This window comes from Callospermophilus lateralis, chromosome 13 (assembly GCF_048772815.1).
Source record: "Callospermophilus lateralis isolate mCalLat2 chromosome 13, mCalLat2.hap1, whole genome shotgun sequence".
Classification (NCBI taxonomy): Eukaryota; Metazoa; Chordata; class Mammalia; order Rodentia; family Sciuridae; genus Callospermophilus; species Callospermophilus lateralis.
Genome location: NC_135317.1, coordinates 105,028,579 through 105,047,558, shown reverse-complemented (window position 1 = coordinate 105,047,558; position 18,980 = coordinate 105,028,579). Strand labels below are relative to the sequence as shown.

General features: G+C 46.9%; 1 protein-coding gene across 2 annotated transcripts in view; it reads left to right on the top strand.

The window, feature by feature from the left end:
- Prrx1 (paired related homeobox 1) overlaps nt 1–18,980 on the top strand; it is a 68,317-nt gene that overhangs the window by 40,546 nt on the left and 8,791 nt on the right. The window contains exons 2-4 of one of the 2 annotated variants that reach the window (XM_076831439.2): nt 9,783–9,958; nt 14,680–14,861; nt 18,510–18,581. In XM_076831439.2, the coding sequence (XP_076687554.1) occupies nt 9,783–9,958; nt 14,680–14,861; nt 18,510–18,564 (413 nt within the window). In that variant the 3' untranslated portion in view covers nt 18,565–18,581. The remainder of the gene's footprint in view (nt 1–9,782; nt 9,959–14,679; nt 14,862–18,509; nt 18,582–18,980) is intronic. The other variant, XM_076831438.2, reaches the window with a different exon arrangement.

Here is an 18,980-nt window from a genome sequence, read left to right as displayed (position 1 = left end):
CTGCTTCACCTGGTGCAAAGGCAACCAACTAGATAATCAGATTGTCGCTGATGGAGAATAATGAGAAGCCTGTTGAGGAGAGAGGCTTCCTGCAAAGAGTGGCGAGGTAAGTGAGGCCTGGAGTCGGGCAGCTGCAGTCGTAGAGTCGGTGGGTGAGCAAGGCCCAGCACGTGTGGTCAGACAAAAAGAAACAAGCTCCAAGAAGCAGACAGAGGAAAGACCAGGGAGTGTGTGTCTGTGACCATTAGCAGGGCCACCAGAGTGGGCTGAATGCAGTGACTGGCGCTCGTGCAATTGAGAGAGGGACGCTGAACTTCAAGAGACAGAGAGCAGCTGCAGCTGACACAGCCCTGTGACCCAGCACTTGCGTTGGCCCCTCTGTCCTCCTCCTGGCCCAGGGCTGGCCCTGAGGGCCCCGCGACTATGGGGAGATACTCTCTGCCACTGTACTTTGCAAGTGCTGTTGGCCTCTCTCCCAGGTCAGCTGTAAGTTCCATGAGAGCAGCCTGCAAGTGACACTTCTCTGCTCAGAGTGTCTCCTTGCCTGTAGGTCCTCAGTCTGTTCAGTGAGGATGACAGTGAGAGGATATGAAAGTCCAGACTGGTTTTGGCCGTGGTGAGTGGCACCAATTTGGGGATTAGCCTAAAGTGGTTGATACAAGCTGTTCTCAGCAAGGTCAGTGCCCATGGCTACATCGTCAAGGATGGTGAAGGACAGACAAGTGGCACATAGGTGTTGTTACTTCCTTTTATTAGTTTAAAGGATAAACTGACTCTTAGGAGCTTGCTAGCTTTCTTCTTTCTCTATAATTATAGGTGAACTAATTCATTTATTAAATAAAAGTTCACATTAATTTCAGTCTGGAGCCTTATTCCTGCAGAGTGCTTTGGGCATGAATAAGTAGGTCACCCTAACTTTCCCAGGCATGGTGATTATAACCCAGCCCTCATCCAATTTATAACCCAGTCAAAGATTTCCTTAAAAAAACAAAACAAAATCACCACCCACCACCAAAAGAACATAATTCAGTCATCACCTAAAACAAACAGTTATTGAAAGTTTTCTGCTGGGAGGCGCTGGCATTGTGCAGACTGTCCCAGAACCCTACGATGCTGGACCTGAAGACACCCAGTCATGAGGCTGGCCTGTGACAGCCTCCAGTTAGGACACCGAGATACAGACTGGGTCAATAACTCTCCTGCCGCGGAGTCCAGGCCTCCAGTTTCCCAATCTGTGGCCACTTGTGCAATTGTTCCACCAGAACTAGCACATGCTAAGATGTAAAGCCAAGTTCAAAGAAGTATGTGTCACTAGTTGTTACAATTTGCATAATTTAAAAATATATGTATTCTTCTACCTTAAATTCATTGTCATGAAACAAGCCTTTACATCCCCACAAGATCCATATGTTGAAGCCATAATCTTCAATGTGAGGCTCTCGGCAGATGAGGCTTTGAGAAACAATGGGCTTAATGAGGCCTTGACGGAATCAGTGCCTTATGAGAGCAGAATGCACGCCCTACGCCGCCTCCCCTCGTACCTCGTGAGGATACTGCAAGAAGACCGGAGTTTGCAAGCCAGGAGGAGGGCTCTCAGCAGATGTTAGAGAGGCCAGCACCCAGATCCTAGGCCTTCACGGCCTTCAGAACTGCTGTTTAAGCCAGCTAGTCTGTGGTATTTGGCTATGGCGGCCTGAGCTAAGACAGCAACCCATTTTACAGATAAGAAAACGGAAACCCAGAGATGTTACAGAGGGGTACTTTCCTCTAAAAACTTTAAGCTATAAGCAACTATTTACCCTTTGTATTTTCTTGTTCTTTAAAGAGGATTTTAGGGGGTAGGATCGTGGCTCAGTGGTAGGGCACTCAGCATGAGTGAGACCCTGGATTTGATCCTCAGCACCTCATAAAGATAAATAGTATTGTGTCCATCTACAACTAAAAAATTTTTTTTCAAAAAAGAGGATTTAAAAAAAAATTTTTTTTTTACCTAAGTGGAATTCTAAAATGTCAAGCTTCTCACATTGACCACATCAGCATGTTTCTGTCTTCATGTTATTTTGGTATCCAAGACCAGAGTAACAACCGAGAGGGACTAATTTAATCTCCTGTGCAGACCTATTTGCTTATGCACTGTTACAGAATCACCCTTGGTTCTCTCTCTGTGATGAAAAGCTTATTCTGCCTCCTGAGGTTTCTGGTCTATGGGATTCTTGTCCTTTTAACTGAACATAAAAATGAGGAAGAATGGCAAGTCATGCCTGTATTCTCAAGAGTTCAAATGCCTCGTAATTATTTTTGTTCAAGTGGAAGAGCCATCCCTGCTGGTGACTCCCGTCCCTCTGAGAGCTGAGCTCACCCAGTAACTGTGTCCATCTTCATTGCTGCGGCTCCCACGAGTGTTTCCCAGGTTGGAAAACAATGAGAGCATGGAAACAATGACCAAACAAGAAATTATTTTAAAATGACTTGCGTAGCTGCTTCTAGTGAGAAGATGCCAGTTTCTGCTGCTGTGTTGTGATCAGTGTTGTGTCTTTTACAAAGTGACAACAGTCCTAAACCCACCAGAAGGAAACCCACCAGAAGCAGGCGAGCAACATACACCTCCCCAGTGCCCTGTGATCCTGACCAAAGGCCGGGCTCTTCTGAGGGACCACACACCTGCCATGATGCAAGTTTAGAAAGATTATTAAGTCTTGGAATCCACTCTTTCCCCCCAAACTTTGCCTTCCTTGGTTTCTTTTTATCTTTTGGAATTTCCCAAAGTGCTCAGACATTTTTTAAAAGTCATTGAGTAAACATTGAGTAACATGACCCAATTTTTGTGTTTTTAGACATGTGGCAACCAAATTAGCTAACCCAAAGCAAATGGGCTGGGAAATAATTGAATTTTCATGGCCCGCCATTGGCCGCCACCTTCCTTTTCCCTGTGTTTTGTAACAAACCTAATTTCTAGTGTGATTACTTGTTCAAGGCATCGATTCTTTGCCTGACTGCTCGAATCTGCTTGCTTTCTGAATGTTTCTTTTCAAAACTCTGAATTTAGAAAGAAAAATTGGCTTGGTGGAAAGCCAGGACTTGACTAAGCAGGAGAGGGCCCACATAGAGCTTTGGGGACAAACATCTATGTGTGACTTCCCGGGCAATATTTTTGTCTCCCACCATGCCCCGCGCCTGCTGATGTTTAAAGTTTTTGTTCACTTTCCAGCTCCCTGGTTCTCAGTGATGCTCTTGTCAAGGCCAACCATGCCATGTCACCATATCTGAATGACTTTCTTGCTCCGTTGCCAGTCATTTCACGGTAGGACAGCAGAGTGCCAGCAGTGAGCAGGAGCAAGGGCAGAGCAGCCCTGGCTCTGAGCAGCCCATTTCCCTGCAGAAGTTGCAGCAGCTGTGGTAGCAGCGAGACCCTCACTTAGAAATGCCTGCTCTGTGCTGGACTCTGTGGCCATCTGAGTTCCTTAAGTCCTCCAAGGACCCCGAGAAGTAGGTAGCCTTACTCTCATTTTATTGTTGTGAAAACCAAGGCTCAGAGAAGTGACATGCATCATCCGAGTCCACACAGAAGGCAGGGGCAGGGGCTGTGGGACACAGGTTACCCCATCTCTGAGCTGGAGTGCTTTCTGCTCCACCCGACCCTGTTCCCTTTCTGGTTATCGTCAGTTGGCTCTGATAAAGATTCTTATTTCTACTTTTTTTTTTTTTTTTGGTATCCTGCATTAAATTGAGAAAATAATGAGTGATTTGTCCATAGAGAAATCAGGAGTAGCTTAAATGTCTGAAACTAGACTTGTGTGCCTTTATCACAGAGAAGGTGTCCTGTCCATAACTCGGCTCCTACGACAAGGGCACTGATATCTGGCTCCAGCACACCTGGTTATTAGCTTGTCCTTACTGGGGCAGACACGAGCTTCAGTTAGGTACAGACACAAACCTTGTCCTCTGGAGTTGTAGTCCAACCTCGACTCACAATCACATGGAAATGACAGTCCGGGTACTCCCAGCACAGCCCCGGGAGACGCTGGCGTTCTGCTGCGGGGAGGCCTGCTCTGGGTGGGAATCTGGGGGCCTGACAGGAATTCTTAAGGACAAATCCTGAAGGACTGAAACAGATAAAGCAGGTGGATTGTGTTAACCTTTTTGGCCTGTAGAGGTGTATTTGTCCTACAGAGGTGGATGGACATTTGTGAGATGAAGTCCAAAGCAGCACAAGTCACATTTGGTTCCTCTTATTCCCCAGGGTTTTCTGCTTCACAGGAAATCCAGTATGACCAGGAGCTAGCTGAGCTCTGTCCGTAGAGCCATGGTGACTTCACTGAGCTTTGGCTCATCTTTTTGGTCAAAACCATTTAGATTAATGTTTTTTCATACTCTTCAAAGCATTTTATTCTCCAAAGAACATAATGCATCCTCCAAATTGCATTGGAGGTGTTTTAGTGTTACTTTCTAGTCCTTAGAGTGCTGGCTGGTTGAGTCTGTCTCTGCTAGGTGTGCTGTAAAGGGAAACACACTCTATTCTATGGGCAGAGCCCAGGCCTGGCAGCTCTGATGTGATGATGCCCCCAGGATGGACAGCAGCTGCCCAGTTGGGCGTTCATGTTGGCAGAGCCTGGCACTCTGGGCAGGGATGCTGGGATGCTGTGGTCCAAGACCACTGGCCCCTCTGCCCTGGAGAGAGCACTGTGTACTGCTGACCCCGACTCTGGTTGAGCTGTGCCGAGCACCACTGTTCTGCAACAGTCTTCCTGGGTAAGTGACCTGTGAGCCATTTATCAGGGCGAATATTAAAAAGAAGCTGTCCTAATCTCAGATGAAGCTCAGTGCAGCCAAAGAAACGTCAATGAGTGCCACAGGCGCGTTTCACTGCTTTTCATAGGCCTTGCAATAAAAGCTAAACAGTTTTTAGTGGCTTTTGCAATTATACTTCCTTTCAATTTTCCAAAGGTTACAGGGCCTGCACCACACAAATCCCATTAAAGTAAGTAGCTGTTGTGCAATATAAGTGCCTTTGGAAACATTCTTCGATGCCCATAAAATGATCAGCGGGCTGCATTGTAGATCCGCTCGCCTGCCATGTTTCAACCAAAAGGCGGATGAGGAGCTTTGATGTGGTGGTTGGTTTCTGCTACTGAAGCTGGAGTTTTATCTTCTTGCATCAGATTTCTTCCCAAATTGATGTGACTCAGGCACTGAAAAAACACATTTTTTTTTTTTCTGATTTGATTTTATTTCTGAAATATATTCTTACCATACCTTTAAATTATGCTAGGGTGATCACGGATTTGGGATCTCCGAGTTCCTCCCACAGGACCCAGCAGAAGCAGGCAGGGACTGCTGGGGTTAATGGAAGGCCTGCACAGAGAGCGAGGCCTTAGTGCACAGGGCTCCCACACGCTGCCTGGTCCCCACAGTGTGACCAGGTGTCACTGGTGCCTTCTCTACCCTTCTCCTGGGCCACCTCAGCAGCCCCAGGAAGAGTTCAGAGCAAGCCTGGTGCTGGAGCTGTGCTAGGGCCCCTGTTCCTTCATGTCCCATCTTGTCCCATCTGAAGGCACATGGGGACTCTACCTTGGGCTTCTTTCCTTGAGAAGAGCCTCACGTGCGTGCTGATCCACAGGAAACACCGTCCTCTCCAACATTTTGCTTAAATGATTCATTTATTCTGTAGTTGTTTTTCACATAAGGGATAAAAGTGAAGTCTCATTCCTGCGTCTATACAGGAAGAGGATCTCAAAGCTTCCCATCTCTAAATCTGATACCCAAACCATCTGAAGAAAGAACACTGTAGAAAGTTTATTTTCCCTCTGCAGTTAAAGTCATATAGACACAAAGACAATACCAGCCTAGTTATCGTCTTTGCACTATTAAAAAGAAAAATCAGAATTCAGAAATCACTCACCCTTTAAGATTTTGGATGAATTACTCAGGTTCCAATACTTTGAGCTAATTCTACACCAGAATACCACTCTAACATCTCCAACTTTGTCATTTGATTTGTCAAGGGACCCCATATCTTTTCGATAGGAATACCTGGATGCATTAAGGTGACAGGACATTTACATAAAATGATTTTAAAAAGTATTTGATGAGATACTAATGTATGTGAGTATATATATGAATATTATGTATGTGTAGTGTATATAAATGTGGGTACACATACATATCATATGAATTCAGAGGTGGGGGAGGTCAATATGGACTGGAGCTATCCAGAAAGTCTTACAGAGGAGGTAAGATTTGAGATGTGTCTCAGGAAACAGATTTTGGGCCTTATCTGAAAATGAAGAAGTGTGAATGTGTTCATGGGGAGAGAGTAGAGATGGATGTGCATTCCTGTGCTATGCTGACCCTGCACGTGCTCATGGAGGCCCTTGGGGAAAATGCAGGAACACTGGACTGGATTGAAATGGCTGTCCTAGCCCTTGCCTGTGTAATGGCTATTGTGGTAGGAAGACGTGATACACGCTGATCTTCTTTCTTAGATATAATTAGTATGGAAAGCTCTGCTTGGGTGGCAGCTCCTGTCTTACTCTGGATGCTTCATTATCTCTCTCTTACACAACACGGGTATTGTAATTTGTTCTACAATAGAATAGAGGTAATTTGGTGAGGTCCTAAGCAACTTGGTGAGAACCTGTCTCAAAATAAAAAAGGGCTGGGGATATGACTCAGTGGTAGAGTCCCTGGATTCAGTCCCCAATATGAGGGGATAGGGAGGGAGAAGACTGGCAATACTTGCATATCTGCAATTAATTTAGACCAATAAAATTATAAAATCTGCAAGTAATTTGGATTTGAAACATCATGATTTTGATAAAAATACATTTACTCTGAGGCTTGGTGCATCCCAACCAACAAAGAATGAGATGCATCTAATGTCCCGTCAGAGTCACTCTCCCTGGACAGTGTAGAGTCACCCCTCACTGTAGCTGTTTTCACAAGATGATCCTCCTGCCATGACGAAAGTACACTGTCCACTCCCTGATCCTCAGCCAGGGCCAGGAACCCGAGAGCTGTGTCTACCCAGGCCCTTCAGGTGCCTGTATTTGTAAACTTGTGCAGTTTCTGTTTCCCGCAGGCTGGTGCAGATGCTGTTCTGTGCTCAGGATGGGATCCGACTAGGCCTGTGAGACAAGCGGGCGAGCGAAGGGCAGCCGCTGCAGCGCTCCCTGTTGCCCGCCCGTCGTCTCTTCCTATTATACTTCCACTTAGAAGGACATTTGCCAGATCCAGACTCCAGGGACCCCTGTTATTTGCGTGTCTTTTCTCACCTTCAACATGATCTGGTCTGATGTTTTCATTTGTTAAAAACAACAAGAACGTTCACTGGGAAACTTCTGCTGGCCTGGTTTCAAGTCATCATAGCTATTTATTCCCTGTCATAAACTGTGATTCTCCGTTTCCCTTACTCCCACGTCAGGGGAGTTGGTGGTTTATGGTGGACGGTCAGTGGAATTTGAAAGAACAGTGGAAGATTTCAAAAAACTACTGGGGGATTACGTAGCAGGTTGTAGCACTGAGAACAAAACATAAAGTATTCTTGCTCTTGATTGTAGTTTGGCAACACAAGAAGAAACTTAGGAAGACTTAGGGAGCAGCATAAAGGATTTAGGGTTTAAGGTTCCACCTGAGAAAGAATTTTATTTGAGGGAAGAAAAGAAATCATGGTATTGACTTAACAAATGATTCCTTTATGTGATTAAAAATAAAAGCTTAGGTAGAGTTAGTCTCAGTGGGAAAAACATGGAAGTCAAGGGTATTTTGCAGAGTCTTGTTTATTGGGAGCAGGTGTCAGTACTTGCAGAGCCCTGGAAGAGCCAAGGAGACCTGAAGTCCAAGCCATGTAGCACTGTGGACAGAGTCTATGAGAAGGAAATGTAGAGACACATGCTTCCAAACACGGAGCTAAGCAAGAGGAGACACATGTAAGACAACGGCTAAAAGGTACTTGATCCTCAGGGTCTGAATTCCAGGGTTGATATTTCCATAAACTGTTTCCATAATTTTACTACTAGCTAAATAGTGGGGTAATGAGTGACGTTGGTTGGAGTATTCTAGGCCTGCATAGACTCCAGAAATTGGGATTAAAATGGCTTCATTCTCAAGATGTGGCTGATCTGATATTCTCACTGAGTGGCAGAGGTGCCATCGAGGCAGGCTTCTTGGGGAGGTCCCTCAAGTGTGAAAAACCAGAGGGGACCAACTGGGCACACCCAGGAGAGAATGCGCAGGAATCTGGGTGAGATCATACAAACTGGTACAAAGACAGTTTTCTAAGGACAAGAGAAGCTTCATGCTTTCCATGAAAACACATTCAACGACCGTTTATGCATGGGGTGCTCTAACTAACGGGAAACGCCAGGCTCCCCTCCTGGAGCTCCAGGGCTTCCTGGAGGACAGCTCTGCACAGAGGCCTTGGAGCCTGGCTCTCTTGGACTTGAGTGCACTTTGGATCCAAAAGCGAATCCAGAACATGCTCACTTTGTAACTAGAGTGTTAGAGCGAGGCGGCTGTTCTGTTCTTTGGACATTGTGTTTGGTGCTGGTAGTTTTGTTGAGAGTGCTCTGCAGTTAAAATCACAGGTCAAGAGACTATATACGTTAAAAATAAATAGCTGAGAGCTACTTTCTGTTGAATTTGGAACAAGTGGCCAGGTTCTCTTTTTTCCCATCTTCACTCAAACTCCTTGCAATTTTCTTTGGGCTGAGCCTTTCAGGGGAGAAGTATGGAAATAGAGGGTCAGTTCCTCAGAAGAGCTTTGGGCCTGGGCAGTGGGTGCTGTGGGTCTCTGGGGGCTGTGCAGGCCCTGTGGCTGCTTGGGGCTCAACTGTTGGCTGGACGGTGGTGGTAGCACAGTGGGATGCTGCTCCGCTTCACAATCTATCACTCGTATCTAGGGCTTGGTGGGGCGGCAGGAAGGGGCACACTGTTCTCTGATGGCCACGCGCAGGCTGTGGCCTGGCCTTTGGGAGAGCGAGAGCACAGCACGGCGGGATCCTGGCAGGGCAACACTTGGGGCTGGGATTCTCCAAAGGTCCCTAAATTCCCAGGGCCCTAAGACTCTCAAGTTTGAGTGAAACTGTTTCAGAGATCTTGGGACCTTGTTCCTCATTCTTGGGTTCTCACAGGGTGAGTCCTAGGCTCATGCTGGCTTGGGTTGAGGGTGCTGGGGCCCTACCCCCAATCGAGGCTCAAGCCCCGGAAGCAGGCCTGGCAAAGCACCCAGCTGCGGGTGATTGCTGTTAGGACTTATCTGCTGTTTCAAGAAGAGTACAGTGAAACAGAAATCTCTTTAGTTGGTGTGAACACAGTTTCTTCTCTGCAACTCTGTGTTTGTGTTCATGTTTGTATGTTTTGGAGAAGGAACCAGGAGCTACTTTTTCTACTTGGTTATGAAACTATAACAATGAACATAATATTGTCTAAGACATGGTCCAAAAAATTCCTCCATGTCTGGTGAAGCCAGAGAACATGGCCAAGAGTGAGATTGTCCTTTAGCTTTTGAAAGAACAGGCTTTAAGGAACATGTAAGCAGAGTCTCTCCAGCTGTTGGTTCAGGTCTGGTCCATGCTTAGAAGCAAAAATCAAGCATCAGAACCCTGGGAGTTCTGGGCAAATGACCTTAGGAGCACCAATGCCAACATTTGCACAAGGAGCATAGGACTTTTATAAGGATGCGAGCAAATGAAGCAATCTCTAGAGAACTATAAAAAAAAAGACAAAGTGCTAACTGGGACCCATAAGGTGAATTTGGATCCTTATCATCAACTTCTCTGTTCCAGATGATCAGCTGAACTCAGAGGAGAAGAAGAAGAGAAAGCAGCGGAGAAACAGGACAACCTTCAACAGCAGCCAGCTGCAGGCCTTGGAGCGTGTGTTTGAGCGGACGCACTACCCGGATGCCTTCGTGCGGGAAGACCTTGCGCGCCGTGTGAACCTCACCGAGGCCAGAGTGCAGGTACTGCCTGCTGTGGGTGGGTGGCAGTGAGCACCCCCACAGCTACACAACTGTCCAGACTGCTTAGTACCCACGTTGCAGCTTTCAGACCGAGCTGGTATGACTGAGGTTGCAAGTGGGCAGCACAAAGACAGATGCACGCTTTTACCTATTTGCTTGGTATTTTTAAGAACCAGATGGAATGCGTTTAGGTGGGGCAGCTTGGTATTTGCTCCAGGTCCACTCCTCCCTAGTGTTATTGACCCTTCTAGATTCACGTTACATACCCTGTCCATCTGAACATTTGACTCTGCACCCCAGCTTACAATTTGAGCATCAGTTTGGCCAAAGAGGTTAATTCTTCTCAGCTCAGCTCTCCTCCCCAGGCTTTGGGAATATGCAAACCTTCCAGAAACTCGCTGTGAGTACACAGGGTTGTGCACAGCCCTGGAAGTGGGAAATGGAGGGCAAGGAAGTAAGAACACATTTAAGTAGGTGACTTTTACATCTTCCCCGTGTCCCAACAAGGACATGTAGACAGGGTAAGAGGGAGGAGCAGTTCTGAGCAGCATTCGTGTGGTGACACACCGACTGCAGCCAGACAGCCAGAAGACGATATGGCTGTGACTGTGTTCTTCAGCAGAGATGACAGGACAACACTGCGGGGCCCTTGCTGCTTAGTGCTCTTTGATCCCTAACCTCCACCTTAGTGCAATGATGTGGGCAGAGAGAGGCTCAAGTCTTTGGCACAAAGTTGCATATCTAGGAGGTGGCTGAAAGAGGATCTGGATGCAGATACAGAGATCCAGAGTTATTTTTTTTTTTTTATACAACAGACGTGAATCAATGAGTCCCCTGCTTAAATGCCGTTTCAAGGGGTGCTTTGCCGTCTCTGCTGACCGAGCTTCCTGTCTTCCACATTGCCAGGGGCAAGCTGCTGTTCGGATCAGGAGGGGGTCAGGTCTCTCATCTTCCTGAAGGGACTGATGTCTACATATCCCTGTTCAGTCTGACTTTCAGGGATTTCTTTCCGTAAAGGATACCCCTCTAGACAGATGGGGACTTGAGCCACCCCCAGGGTCTTGACTGGGGCAGTGCGGTGTCTGTCACAAGGCACAAGACACGGTAACAGATGCTTGCTGAGTTGATTGGAGGTCCTGGAGGTCCCTCCAGGTCCCAGAGAAAGTGTGAGAGTTTTTCCAAGGGGGATCAGGGACCTCACCTCCAAAGATCTGCTCCCTAAGAGACAGGGGAAAAAAATGTCAGTGACCAAAGAGGAAAGTTCACCCTGGCATGGTGACACACTCCTAGAGGCTCAGGGGGCTAAGGCAGGAGGGCCGCAAATTTAAAGCCTTAAAACCTTAGCAAGACCCTGTCTCAAAAGAAAAAAAAAATGTGGTGAAGGATGTGGCTCAGTGGTTAAGTGCCCCTTGCTCACCTCTTTCCAGAGCAGCACTCCGTGAAGGCTCCCTAGGGAGTGAAGGGCAAGTGCTTCTCCCCAAGGGAAAGTTTTACAGAATCCATGTGGCTCCTGAGGGTAGTGAGGAGGTGTGAGTGAGGGTGTGCAGTAACTGGTGGCAGTTCTCAGGGATCAAGTGGAGTGACCACAGGGACATGGCTCAGTAGTCCAGCTCTGCCCACCCCACCGTCCTGTGATGAACTATGATGTCCTCTTTCCTGCCCCCTCTTTCCCTAGCTGCTCATCACACAGTGCTCTCCAGTCCCTTCCGCTTTCCCGCACACCTGCCTCTCCATCCCTCTTATGCCCCAACCTCAGCCTGCAGTGGAGTCATGAAGCGCTTCAGGCCAGGAATCCACAGCTGCCATCAAGTCCCACGTTTGCTATGGTGTTCTGAATTTTAAAGAAGGAAACCTGAATAATGCAATGGGAGGAATTTAAAAAAAAATGTGGAAGTCATATTTGGGTTGGGAGATCATCTTATCCCTGTCACAATGGGCAAATGCATGCAATATACACGTTACGTATTATCTATAGATATTGACTCATATAATAAACAGAGGATGAGGTAAATGTGGATAGACAGATATGGTGGAGCTATTTTTTCTTCCTCCTTTCCCATCTGCTACTTCCTAGTAACTTTCAGGGCTGTAAATATTCCCTAAGGGGAGGACAGAACTGTCCCTCCAGGACCATTCTAACTCCCTGGAGTTCAGCTCTTTTCCTGTCTGAGCCCGCCCTGACTCCAGGCGTCTTCGTAGTTAGGGCATTTATCATAACATCATGTGCGTTTCACTGAGCTGTCTGTGGCCAGCTTCTTCCACTAGACGGTGGAGTCCTCTTGAGTGGAGGTCACGTTTTAGTCATCTTTATAAAATTTGTGGGTTTTGGTTTTCATTTTTCTTTTCCCTCCCATTTTTTCCCCTGAAACACTTATTGGGCACCAATTATACCATTGGACCTGCTTTGGGTTTGCTGGGTGAAGGAGACCCTGGCCTTTTCCCTGAAGGTGCTCTGGTCTGGGGCTGAGAAGACCCGAGGTGACTCCTGCACTGAAGGAGTGTACAGGAGTCAGCCATGGACCAGAGGCAGGAACCACGCAGGCTGCCTGGGGAAAGGGAGGGAATGTACACTGACTAAGCACCCTCTCTGGGCCACTCTCATCGTCCTGGAAGTAGGAACATTACAGCCAAGGAGCAGAGAGATTGAATAACTCTCCAAGGTCAATCTTGAACATAGTGTAGTCAGCATTTTTATTCATTTCTGTTGGACCTTAAAAGTCATCTTCCTTCCACTACGACTCTTCAGATGTTCAAGTCGAGTCTTTAAAAATATATGGGCTTTAGCAGCTGGAAGGAGAAGCATGTTGCAGGCAGAGGGGGTGTCTGCTGCCATGACGGGTGGGTAGAAAGCTGCTGGAACCATAGAGGATCTGTGCTGGAGTTAGATGGTGTGGCTTTGTGTGGACAAGAAATAATTCCCGAACAGGCTTTGGATCTATGGCAAGGTTGTCATTTATTCTGTCACGGGAGGCCAGTGGATGTTATCAATCAGGGCAAGGATACAGTTATATTGAATTTTAAATTGATAACTGCAACAGGAAGAGAAGAAACAGAAGAGCCATGGTTCTGGAAGTCAGAGAAGGGATGTTCAAACCTTTGTGGATTCCCACTCTGGCCCCCTGTGTTACCCGACTCTGGGGCAACAGTCCCATGATGCTTGGGGTGCACGTTGCCCAGAGCTGTGCAGCTGTCTCTCCACGTGCTGGAATCCCTCCCCAACGCCTCGCCAGTGTTTCTATAATTGTACCTAGATTATTTATTTTGTGGTTTTCCATGCATACTCCTCTTCCTCTGTAGACTGTGAGCTGCTCTGTGAGAGCAGAGTACACGCCTTGCTCACCCCTTTCCAGAGCAGCACTCCACGAAGGCTCCCTAGTGAGTGAAGGAGCAAGTGCAGTTCATTGCCGTCTGGAAGGGCTGGGCAGCATGAGATGGATGTCCTTGACCTAACTCAGCCACTGGGCTGGGGCTGCAGCTCTGGGGGGAGCGCCTTCTTACATATGCAAGGCCCTGGGTTCCATCCCTCACTGCAAACAAGAAACAACAAGCAAAAGCAAACACCCTCACCCACCCAAATACAACAAAACAGAAAAAAAAGGACCTTAGCTCTTTATTATTTGTGTGAACTTCAATAGCTTAAGCTCATTGAACCTATTTCCTTAACTTGAAAATAGAAATAACAGAACATTATTTGGAATTGTCATGATGACCAGAAGTAATGTATGTACTGTGCCCCTCCATGTTCCCAGTCCTGGCAGTGCTTAATGCACAAGTGTATTATGCTGTAATAATCCTCAAACCCTACAGATAAACGTAGTCCAGCCAGCTTCTGATGTGTAGCATCCGCATTTCCTTCCAGAACCTCAAGAGACCTCCTTGCCTGTGTTTGGTATGTCAGAAGTGCTGGAATGTTAGTAACTAATGATTGACAACAGCCAGGGTACAAGCCCCCAGCTCCCTGGCCCCTGCAGGGGGATGACAGAATGTGTTCCACGGTGGCCGGAGTCCAGCGCTCCTGCAGCCGAGCCCCATAGGGGCCTGGCGATGCTCTCTGCAGTGCTTGCTCCTCTGCCTCTCACTTCCCCAGTGGAGTTCCTTACACCTTGAAAACAAGCCATTTGCTTCTTAAATCCTCGTCAGAGAGTTTGGAGAAATAGATACTTTGCTTTAAACACCTAGTAATGTGAAAGGAGATGACATTTTCACATTTTGAAGAATTTTGAAAAAGTAGTGAAGTCATTGTATCTGTGGTGGAGGTCTAATGAGATTTTTCCTCTTTTTCTTGATTACAATTATGATAGGAATGATGCCCACATTCTGCTGTGTGATGAATCAGTCACAGAGCCTGACTCAGGAGTACAGATTACTGGAAGAACTTCGTGGCCCTAAGTTTTTTTTTTTTTTTTTTTTTTATTTATTTTTTTGTGTGTGTGTGTGTGTGTGCGCGTGCGCACGTGTGCTGGGGATAGAGCCCAGGGCTACTTGCATGCTAAGCCCACACTCTACCACGAGCTGCACCCCAGCCCCACCAGCCCATAGTCCTAACCCTTGAGAGCCGCAGGCCGGCCCCGCTAGGGGAGGACTAGGGCATGTTCTTTCCTGAGAGGAATCCAGACCCATGCTGCTTCTTTGGGAAGGCTTCACACCGTGCATTCACATGCTCTCTTCCTTCTGTCTCCTCTCCCTCCTCATGCCCTTCTCTCCTCCCAACCCTCTTCCAGGTGTGGTTTCAGAACAGAAGAGCCAAGTTCCGCAGGAACGAGAGAGCCATGCTGGCCAACAAAAATGCTTCCCTCCTCAAATCCTACTCAGGAGACGTGAGTGCCGTGGAGCAGCCCATCGTCCCTCGTCCTGCTCCGAGACCCACCGACTATCTCTCCTGGGGGACAGCATCCCCATACAGGTGAATGACTCACCCGCCCTCCCTTGCTCCACCTCCACACGCTCCTCAGCCGTCGGTCATGCTCAAAGCTGCGTGTGCCGACATTTCTTACTGGGTCACCCTCTTCAGAGACACTCAACTTGCTGACATCCCCAGAGTTTCACAGGACATTCCTAGTTGCCCCAGGAGCAGGGTTTGGGGCAGAAGAGAGAGGGGCAGGCCATCAGCAATCTCCTCTTGGACTCAGGAACTCTTGCAAAGGTTTCAAAGATGGGGAAGCATCTAAAAGAAAAGACCAATATTAAGCCGTGCTCACTGTCCCTTTTTGCAGCCGTTCTGGAACAGAACTACCCCATTTCTAAACTTCAGATAGGGTTGTTTCCTTATGCTCAAGTAGGGAATTAACATGTCAGGCTTCACAGTGAAACTGACCTTGAATTGAAAGAAAAGAAAGAAAGGAGGGAGGAAGGGAAGAAGAGAGATGGGAAGGAGGGAGGGAGGGAGGAGACAGCGACACCGACACAGGAAAGGAGAGCCTAAGCTCATTCCCATCACTTTCGAGACTCAGTCCTTACCAGTTAGCAGGGGGAAATTTCTTAGGATCCCAAACGCTTTCCTGTTCTGTCACCAATTCTGACCTACTTGTCTGGAGATTTCTTTGGGGGTCAGTTGTGTGTGTGTGTGTGTGTGTGTGTGTGTGTGAGAGAGAGAGAGAGAGAGAGAGAGAGAGAGAGAGAGAGAGGGCACGCGCACTTGTGCATGTGCACATGTGTGTATGTTTTGCATAAAAAAGATTGTATAATTTACACTAAACTTTTATATTAAAAAGGTGACATTTTTTGAAGAAGCAAGTGGCAGAGTGCTGTTTCCACCTCATTGAGACTTTGAACCTCAGTTCATTGTTCTGTTCAGAACACACTGCTGATGGCAGAAGGCAAACTGAGACGCTGTACTCAGCACCCTATGGCCAGTCCAGGGTGCCTGTCTTTAAACCTAGACCTGAGCGTTCTAAGAAACCAGGTCAAGGCTGCATGTTCTCTTCTGCTGATTTCAATGGAAGAAGTATTCGCAAATTCACTTATTGTGCTTTTTTTTTTTTTAACCTTTTTATTGTCAAGGTTCATTATGGGCTTAAGGACAAGCTTTAGACTAACAGAGTATGTCCTGGCAGAAACCTAGCCCCTGAAGTGAAAAGCCACATTCATGAAATGCACATGCTTTCCAAATTTATAGCTCTAATTCAAGCCCAGAGCCTCACCTAAATGTTCTTTCTATACCAAATCAGTTCTTGAGAGAAACACCATAAGTGCATTTGGGAATGTCTTTTATATTCCTTGTTGTAAAATTAACCTGAATTAATTCTGGTCTTTGTACATGGAGACCCCGTGTATAGGAAGTCCTATTCTTGGAGCCCATTACTCTCAGACTTGCTGATTTTGAAAGATCAATTATATCTGTGTGTCCTATTTAAAAAGTAGACCCTTCTTCTGTAGGATTTACTAAAAATACATTTGAGGACCATTGTGACATCACATATTCTTTACTATTTCTTTTATGAGTACTGGTAGTCCACAGATAGCCTGTGGGATGGTCTAGTTCAAAGCCTGAGGCCTCAAGATCTTGGTGTGAATCTGGTGGTAACTGGGAAGCATTGCTTCTCCTTTCTGCCTGCGTCCTCCTGGGGGTCCTTGCCAGGGAGAAGCTGAGCGCAGACCCCTGCACGTGGGGACGAAGTCCTCTGGAACTAGTGTCGGGTTAGACACTGGCCACAGCAGAAGCCAAGCCTCAGTGCCCACAACAGTTTGTAGATGATCATCAAACTGAAGCTATTAACGTGGCAAGTCATGTGTGCCTTTTTTGGAAAAATTCTATTTTAGCTAAAAAGATGATGAAGAAAATCTAGAGATGTTTTCAAAAGACCATACTTGTATCATCTTGATATAGCTAGTTTGTTCATTTCTGCAATTAGAGTTCAATATTTTATATAGTGTAGGCTTAGTGTACATATTATTTTATGTTCTGCTCTTTTCACTTAAGATCATATAACCTACTACTTCTTACTCATTTCATCGTGTGCTTTTATATGACTTCTCCCTTACATACAAGAGTTTGTAAAAATTAAAACAGTATTATAGAACCTGATAGTTCATATTCTGTATGAAGAATAAATTAATCTCCAAATTTAAGTAGAAAAGTGATGGTTTAATGCAGTAAATTAATATGATTTTTTTTTTGCCCTAATGTTGTCTGAAGTGTTTATAGTTTGTTTAATTTTTAAAAGTGACCAAACCCATTTTGTTACCTGGAGATCTTCTTGCTGTTTAGAATCAAATATTTCATGATTTCACAGTTCAAATCTTGCTAGGAAACATGACTGTTGTTAAAGAAATACAGAAGAAAAACAAGCGATGAAAAGCCGAGGAATTGATAGACATTTTGTGTTATGGAGAATTCACTCACTATTTCTTTTGGTCCTTATGTCAAGTTAGTGACATTCATTAAAAAAGCATTTGTCTTGGTTAATCTTTGGGACACTCCTGTGTGATAACTCTATCCTTGCTCCAGTTCCAAAGAAGAGGAGGCTGAACACTTGCCCAAGTTTAAGTCTTCAGGAAACAGAGTACCCGTGCTTGTGGTCCCTGTTTCTGTCCCACACCTTAGGACACATGACTGACTATTCTCATTCAAATTGAACCTGCACTGTATTGGATGCAGCAAAAAGTCTAGGATTGGAGAACTGTTGAAACCGTTGTTTTGAGGCAAGGTCTGTCTCAGATGGGTGTATGGGCACTCCACGGGATAAGCCCTGTGGCTTGCTCCTGCAACCTGGGGACTGTGAGCAGACAGTTTTGCCAGAGAGCAGCTGGCTGACTTCCAGGGCTCTTCCCTGAGAGGAAAGGAGGAAGCCAAGGCACAGAACAGGTACTATCTAACGCTCAGAACTCTGGACTGGGGAAGAGCCAATGAGTCTTTTTCCCGGCTGTCATTTGCAGTCAGACTGGTGGCTGTATACCTTGTCATCCAAACTGGGACACTTTTGAAAGTGAAAGGGGACTGGTATTGATAATTTCCTTAGGATGGTGGGCATAAACTGGGCTTGTCCGTGGCAAACTGAGACACATGGTTTACTCCAAGGCAGTCATGAACTTGTTCATTCCCTTGAGCGTTTTACAGAAGATGACAGGCAGGACTTGAGTCACCAGAGGAAGCAAAGCGTTCCCGAACATGGATGCTTCTTTCTGGCAGGTGTCTTCTTTATTTCCCTGGGGTCAGCTGAAGGAAGCTTTCTGGAACACAGGCCCACTGCTTAGCTCAGGACAGTTATGAGAACAACCCCACGCCCAGGCCCTGTGGCTGCGAGGACTCACTGGTAGAGCGCTTTGCCTCTTGGGTAGCAGTGACCAACCAGCTCTTGGACTGCCGAATGTTTTTTGAGATGAAATAGCTAAGACACCCTTCCCCAGAGACCTCAGTTCCTGTGAGAGCAGAGAGCTGGCCCGGCTCTGCAGCCTGACCCAGAGGGCTGCTTGCGGAGGGAGGGCTAGATGAACGCCCCAGGGCAGAGCTCCCTCCCCTTCCTCATCCCCGTCACTTGGTGGTGGTCCTGGTGCGGCCTGACATCTGCTGAACGCCTTGGCTCATTTCTCGCTTTCACACTTTCAAACATAGATCCTCGTCCCTCCCAAGATGTTGTTTACACGAGGGGCTTCATAACGGATTCTAACGGAAGACACTGAAAAGGTAACTTGTCAGAGGGGGAAGAGGGTGGCTGCTGGGGGTAGGGCTGAAGGGGAAGCTAAGTGTGTTTAAGAAAGTGGGGGTTCAACTCCTGGAGATGTGAGCAGTGAGGTCCCACAGCGGGGACTGTGTGAGAACCAGAGCTACCGGAGAACCTGTCCTCAAACCTAAGGGTGGCGTGAGTTGACAGCACCACTCCTCACATGTGGCTATGCCTGGGACTCGCCTGGGACCTCGTACCTGGAGACTGGGGTCCACTTAGCCTAGGGTGGGCCTGAGATTCTGCATCTGCAAGGTGTTCCACTCCAAGGTGATGGAAGTGCTGTCCACACACAGGACACGCCTTGCAGAGTGAGGCATCAGGTGACTGACTGTAGGGTATGCCCCAGCAGTCAGAAGAAC